Source organism: Lactuca sativa, chromosome 6 (genome assembly GCF_002870075.4).
Source record: "Lactuca sativa cultivar Salinas chromosome 6, Lsat_Salinas_v11, whole genome shotgun sequence".
NCBI classification, from domain to species: Eukaryota; Viridiplantae; Streptophyta; class Magnoliopsida; order Asterales; family Asteraceae; genus Lactuca; species Lactuca sativa.
The window spans coordinates 162,945,706-162,953,474 of NC_056628.2; the positions used below are offsets into that span (position 1 = coordinate 162,945,706).

Here is a 7,769-nt window from a genome sequence, read left to right on the forward strand (position 1 = left end):
ACAAGTTTGTTAACCTACCAACACTTACACTAGAACTATAATTAGAGTAAAAAAAATGAATAAAATACTATAGGAGTATTTTGTGTTACTAAAGTACAATATTTCTAGATTCATTATGTGCCTCTTACACCCCTATTCTCGTACAGACATCATGGCGGGATTTCATCTACCCGGAGACCCTTACTTTCCGAATCAAGGCAACGGTAGTTGGATAGAAGAAGACTCGGAGGAGGATCCCGAGGAATTGCCTGAGGAGGAACCTGAGGAAGACCCCAGAGAAGAAAAAGAAGAAGTAGATGAGGAAGAACTCGAAGAAGAAATGGAGGACGAAGAAGATGAGGAGGAGCCGGAGGAGGAACCGGAGGTCATCAACCCTCCTTACATAGCCAGGGTTCCGGCGAACTTATTTGGTTACAACGGACCTGAGCCCCGTTGGGTAACCGAAATCGAAAGATGGAGTCACCAACAGCGACAACGATCACCGTTTGGAGATCAGCGAGGTTATTACGACCTCAACCACGGAGAACCGGTTGACAAGGCCCTCCCAGTTGTGATCCAACACATCACGAATTTGGGAAACCATAATAGGGAAACTGCCAACCGTGTTCAAGAGGTGAGTGTCGCAGCAGAAGTTGCCAACGTACGCACTCGCAACTTGGAAAGAGACCACTATCCTAGGGACCAACTCATAGAGGACCTTGCCACCGCACGGGCGGAGGCAAGGGAATATCTGGAAAGACACCTAGCTCTCGAGGAGAGAGTAGTCATAGCCGAGCGTCGACTAGCGGAGCTACAAGGAGCCTCGACCTCGTCTCAAAGTCCGCAAGGGACTAATCGTCGTGAGTAGTGTCCACACTGCTCATAAATCTTTATAAGATAGGTTTATGAGTATGCGTTGGTGCTACTCTTTTCTTTTCTATGTGTATGTACAAATCCTGCGATTATGTGGTTACACTAATCAATGGAGCTTAATGTTTTCAAAAACTTCTTTATCAACGATGTGATGCTGACCTGTGTCAAGGTCATATGTAAGATAGTCATATCAATGAAAATTTGCATGCTTATTTTATTTTCATTGGCAGGGTTATCACAAAATTTATAAAACAATACATGTCATTGCTTATGGTAAGTCTACAGCTACTTGGTGTAGGCAATAAAAAAAACATATGCAATTAAGATTCTATCGGTTTAGAAATGATGGTTCCGCTTTAGGACATGTTTCTTGTTTGGTTGTGGACATGGGGCAGACCCATTAGATTCAACGATCTATTCGATCTTAATTGCATATAACCAGCATGCACTAAGCAGATGTAGAAGGACCGGGCACGGATCAAGTCACAAGTTTGCACTCTAACACTAGTAAATTCATGGGCTTTAAATCATATGAACTCTCCAGCATGAATTACTTACAATTACATTAAAAAGTCGGAACATAACTCAGAGAATTTTAGTTCAATAAAAATTAATTGTTCATTACTATTAAAGGCTTATCAAAGTTTTTCAAATTTATGGCAGAAATATGCCACCGCGGAAAAATCTCAGACCTACTCACGATGTACCACCCTCTCCACCACCACCTTCATAGTTTGACCCCGCCATGTTCAAAGCTGCTGTAACAGCAGCCGTGGCAGCTGCAATGTCACAAATTGGCACTAATGGTGCTGGTAGGTCGGGTTCTGGTGCAACCACCCCCAATCATGGAGACAGTCAGGGACGTTCGAAGGAATGTTCTTATAAAGAATTTTTGAACGGAAAACCCAAATCCTTCAACGGAACCGGGGGCATTATCGCTCTTATGCAGTGGTTTGAAATGACTGAATCAGTCTTCGAAATGTGTGCCTGTCCTGAAGCAAGCAAGGTTAAATTTGCCGCTTGCACCTTCACTGACCGAGCCCTTACCTGGTGGAACGGTCATGTGAAATCTCTAACTCTTCTAGTGGCGAATGCAATGAGCTGGGAGGATCTGAAGAACCTTATGCTAACAGAGTATTACCCAAGGGGCGAAATTCAGAAGTTAGAGCAGGAACTTTGGGGATCTGGCCATTCTATGTCCCAGGCTGGTTACCTCGGAAAACAAGGTGGAAAAATACATTTGAGGATAAACACCCCAGATCCAAGGAAATGTGTTGGCTTCAAAGCCGACTACTTTTGACAATGCCAAGCAATTGGCACAACAACTCATCGACCACCGTGTCAGTCATGGCACCGTGGTGGCCACCTCTGAGCAAGCAAAAGGGGGAAACAAGAAAAGGAAATTCTGGAACAACAGGAAGAACCAATCGACCCAGGATTCCGCCAAGAAACAACAAATAGTGGCGGTTCGCGCTGCCACTACCGCCGCCGCTCTAACCCCTCTGAGATAGTACCCTGGGAATCTTCCCAAGTGTAACAAGTGCAACTTCCACCACAATGGCCCTTGTCGCGAGATGCACTGCAACAAGAAAGGCATACCGCCCGTTTCTGCAGGGCGACTGCCCAACACGCCAACCCGGCCGCCAACGTCGGAGCAAGCCGAGCCTGTTACGGTTGCTGGGAAACTGGGCATTTCAAGAAGGACTGCCCGAAAGCTGGAAACACAAACACCGGCGGTGTCGGAAGGGTTTTGGCCTTAGGGCAAAGGGAAGCAATGGAAGATCACACAGTGGTTACCAGTACATTTTTCCTCAATAACTCATATGCATGCATATTATTCGATAGTTGAGCGGAGAGGAGTTTCGTAAGCCACAAATTCAAACACTTATTAAAACAAAACCCTCAATCACTAAAAGATACATACGTCATAGAAATGGCAAATGGAAAGACAGAAAGCACTAACGACATATACTCAAGGTGTACCCTTACTCTAGACAATCACTCATTCAAAATCGATCTATTGTCGGTTTCAATAAAGAGCTTCAATATTAAATTCAACTATAAGCTTATGACCAAATCAATATTAAATTCAAAAAAAAAAAAAAAAAAAACAAAAACAAATAGTTATGTAGTCCTAATCAAAGATGGAAAAAAGTTGAAGCTAGAAATCTAGATATTAATAAAGGTGGAGGTTGAAGGTGATCTTGAACACAAAATGAACTTGGAAAAATTCTATAGAAACACACATCCCCATCTTCAAACCTTAGGCACCAGAATGTTTTTCTACGTCCATCTTCTTCAACATAAACACAATAAAATGATATATAGATACCTGCAAATCGATGGTGAAAAACTCGAAATCAACCTTTGAACTTAGAAATCGTTCAAAATGCGGTTGTTGTCGGTTTAGAAACGTTGCCATCGTTGGTTCAGAAGCACTGCTTCCACCGGTCTGGAACCATCGTGTCGTCGACGGCTTCCATTTCATATTAAGGTTTCATAGGTGGTTTTCGTCGCCATTATGTGTCCGGGCCACATATTTGGTCCGCTGCCATCACATCTGTCATAGATCTGGTCCATCGCTACCAATCTGACCACAGATCGCGTTGTCACCACCATTATCGCCTTATTCGACCGTTGGTATGTGTTTCATATCAGCGGTTCATCGTTTTAGATTCAATCTTCCATCTTCGTTTCAGATCAATGGTGGGTTTTCATGTAAGGTAAGGTCTTGTGTGTGGTTTTCGTTTCAGATCTACTATTGTCCATCTTTATTTATGACATGGAGCCAGGAACATACCCACCTCTGACTTCGTTTATGTGTGTGTAGTGTGTGTTGTGTTCTTGACTCACTAAACAATGTTCATCATAAGGAGAAAGTGAGTTAGGAATTCTCTCTCTCTCTCTCTCTCTCTCTCTCACACACACACACACACACACACACATATATATATATATATATATATATATATATATATATATAGAGAGAGAGAGAGAGAGAGAGAGAGAGAGAATTAAATAATATATTTCCTTTTTTCAATTTTTTTTAAATAAGACAAAACATCATAAATGGTCCCTATGGTAGTGAAATGATGGAAACGCCCTCCAAATATTATAATCAAATAATAGTTAACTGCCAAAAGTTAACGGAGTTAGCAAAAAAGGCCCGTTGTCAAAAGTTTTGAAACCATATTGACCATCTAAGATGTTTTTTAAGCTTAGGGACTATATGTCAGATTTTTGAAAAGCATAAGGATCTTTTATGATGTTTTTTCAAAAAAAACACACACACACACACAATGGGCGACACCACTCTGGAAGGGATGTTATCAGAGATAATATGAGGGGGGAGAAGAGATAGCAACTTGTGACACGTTAACCTAAATGTGAGAGAGAGAGAGAGAGAGAGAGAGAGAGAGAGAGAGAGAGAGGGGTTTTATAAAAAACTGTTGTGGCCAAAGTTTGAAATCCACAAAGTAAGGGATTAAATCTGTCAAAATCTCAAATGTTTGTGGCCAAAATCTTAAATGTAAAACACTACCATTCATTTCCAGTTTCAAATTAGATATGTATAATAATAATATTAAAAAAAAATGGAAGTATATTGTTATAATCAATAAGGGCAAAGTATAAAAATAATTCCCCTCTTGCCCTCCATTCCCTTCCCTACTTCTTGTAAATTACCTTTACCCTTATTATTCCCCTTTTGCCCTCCATTCCTTTGACTACCCACTTCATTCCAATTAAGATATACTACTATAACCCGGTGACCTGATCAATCTTCTGGTTTTCATTTCTCGTCTTACAAAAGCAGCATCATCCAAACGCCCTGCATCTACATAAATATTTGACAACAAAATCCTACCTGGACCATGTAAAGGCTCAGCCTTTGCCAAATTTTCAGCCGCCCTTTCTCCCATTTCAACATCATTATAAATTCTAGCAGCTGCCAACAATGTCCCCCATATCACCACATCCGCCTTCATAGGCATACTCTTTATCACCCCCTCAGCTTCCTCTAATCTCCCTGCTCTACCCAAAACATCCACCATACACCCATAATGCTTCATATTCGCCTCTATATTATACACACTTTTCATCCTTTCAAAATACCTCTCCCCTTCTTTCACCAATCCACCATGACAACATGCGCTTAACACCCCAATAAATGTGATCGAGTTTATCTTTATAACATCATTATATTTATATGTCTCTAACTCCCAAAAGAGCTTTAGAGATAATCTTGCATGTCCATGCATGGCTAATCCACATATTATCGCGTTCCATGGTGAAATGGTGGAAACTTTGTGTTTAACTTGATTGAAGAGTTGTAATGCGTTCTTGATGTTCCCACATTTGGCGTACATGTCGATGATGGATGCGATTACATTGTCATTCATAGGGATTGAATTTGTGATTATATATTCATGACCCCATTTTCCATCTTGTAAATTGCCTAAATTAGCAACGGATGGGAGCATGCTTACCATTGTTACTTCGTTTGGTTTGATGCCACTTGATATCATCTTATGGAAAAGGTCTAAAGCCATGTGGTGTTGGTTCATTTGGGAGTATCCGGAAATCATTGAGGTCCATGAGAAAACATCTCTTTTGGGCATTTTGTCGAACAGTTGGCGTGCGGATTCGATCATTTTGTTTTTTAGTAAGCCTGATATTAGCGCGTTCCATGAAGATGGATTGTTTTTGCTTCCTATTTGGAATTGAGTTTGGGCAAGGGGGATGTTGCCACAAGCTGCATAGAAGTGGATAATAGTTGATTGGATAAAGTCGTGAGAGTCAAACCCTAGTTTTACACTTACGCCATGAAACATCTGGCCTTCGGAAAAGGCTGTTTCTTGGCCACAAACTGAGATTATATCCACCACCATGACATTGTTAGGAGATATCCCAGTATTTAGCATTTCTCGATATAATTTCAAAGCTGGGTTCAGATTTTCAACATGTAAAACACATTCGATGATGGTGCCCCAAGAAACTACATCTCTTTCAGGCATTTTGTCGAACAGGTCTCGTGCCATTCCAGCCATCCTAGCTTTTGAGTACCCATTCAACATTACGTTCCAAGAAACTATATTTCTCTCTGACATTTCATCAAATAAAATTCTGGCATCACCCAAAGATGAACAACTGCAATACAGAAGAACCAGATTAGTTAAAACAAGATTAGAATTTTCAAGGCCGGATTTAGCAACCAATGCATGGAGAATTTGACTGTTTTTAACCCCAGAAAAATGTGAATAAGATGACAGTACACTCGACAATGTCACTTCATTGGGAGCCAAACCTAATGACTTCATTTCCTTAAAAACATGGATTGCTTCTCCCCAAAACCCATTTTGAGCCAACCCCATTATCATCGTGGTACAAGATACGCTGTTCCTCCCAGACATTTTATCAAACAATTGGCGGGCGTCATTTAAACGACCACAATTCACATAACCAGAAAGCATAATGTTACAAGAAACGCGATCGGATTGAAACCCAGAGACAAACATGGATTCTGCATCGTTTATAGAACCAAACTTGGCATACAAACTGATCAAGCTATTACGTATAAAGATATTGGAGTCAAGTCCTTTCTTGAGGATATGACAATGGAGATGCTGGCCGTAAAGGAGCGGAGCAGAAAGGGAAGAAGATGATTTCAATGCTTGGACGAGGGCACGTTCGTAATTGTCGAATGTTTTGGTTGTCTTGATGCTGTTTGCGCAGCTGTTTTGTGAAAGAGGTGAACTGGAGTAGCATTTGGGAGTTAATTTGAATAATTTTTTTGCGAGAAAGGAAGGAAGAAGATTGTTTGAGATGGATTTCATTACACTTGATCATCAGAGATCGGCAGGAAGAATAAGATATGTCGAAGTAATACAAAAAAACAACAAATCTGCTTTGGTGATTTTATTTATCGGAGATGATTTTTTTTTTTTTTTTAATCCTTCACTGTGTAGTTAATGTATGGACAAGTATGCCCCTCAGTTTAAATGAATAAATGATAGAGAGCTGATTAACGCATTGAATCAACAGCAATTCGAAGTTTAAATTTTGAATCAGAATCAAAATATGTTCAAGGTTAACAGTTAACAAAATCCAAATCGTATCAAAGTTTACATTCTAAGGTTAATGGTTAACCGAATCAAAATCAATTCAAGTTTACATTCAAAGTTTAAAATCAAAATTAATTTAAGGATCAAAATTTGGAGTTAACTGTTTGAGAGTGGGGGTGAAGCAATGCCGGCTGAAGAAGCGTTCTTATCGTCATGTGTGTTGTCTGGGGTTCGAAACAAGAAACGGGTTCTGTTTATTGTATTTTAAAATATTGAATACGATGAGGGGTATAATTGTCCATCCTTTAATTATGCAGTGACAGCGTCAAAATATTCGGTGGAAAAATCTAAGGGAAAATGACTTATACGGGTAAATATGTTTTAAAATCGTTCAAAAAATATCATTCAAGTTTGGTGTGTCCAAAAAACACCATTCAAGTAAAGCTTTTGTACAAAAAAACACCAACGAAGTACATTCTTTGTTCAAATTTGATATTTGGTAACCGGCAATTACCGGTAAAAAATAAGTAAAGGAAAAAAAAAATAGAAAAATGACTCAAAGAGGTAACTATGTTTCAAAATCGTTTAAAAAACACCATCCAAGTAAACTTTTTGTACAAAAAACACCAACAAATTATATGTTTTGTTCAAATATTATCCACCGATAACTGGCTCTTACAGGTTAAATGATAATTTGGCTTAACTATTATGACATGGCATAATAATGATTGACAACACAATAAATGATATATTCCTCCTGTAAAAACCGATTTAGGGTTTCTTCATGAACGAATGACTTATTCTTCTCCTATGATTGTTTGTCTTCTTCTAAAGTGATGATCTCGAACTCAAGTC

General features: G+C 39.6%; 1 protein-coding gene across 1 annotated transcript; it reads right to left on the reverse strand.

Moving 5' to 3' along the window:
• Nucleotides 1-4,420: 4,420 nt before the first annotated feature.
• Nucleotides 4,421-7,378, reverse strand: LOC111904120 (pentatricopeptide repeat-containing protein At5g19020, mitochondrial). Its single transcript, XM_023899902.3, has one exon. It carries the CDS (start codon nt 6,684-6,686, stop codon nt 4,596-4,598), a length of 2,091 nt encoding a protein of 696 aa, XP_023755670.1. The 5' UTR covers nt 6,687-7,378; the 3' UTR covers nt 4,421-4,595.
• Between the last annotated feature and the right edge of the window lie 391 nt (nt 7,379-7,769).

Bases quoted from the DNA above. Each gene is read 5' to 3' on its own strand.
- LOC111904120 (XM_023899902.3), bottom strand. From the start codon at position 6,686: ATGAAATCCATCTCAAACAATCTTCTTCCTTCCTTTCTCGCAAAAAAA.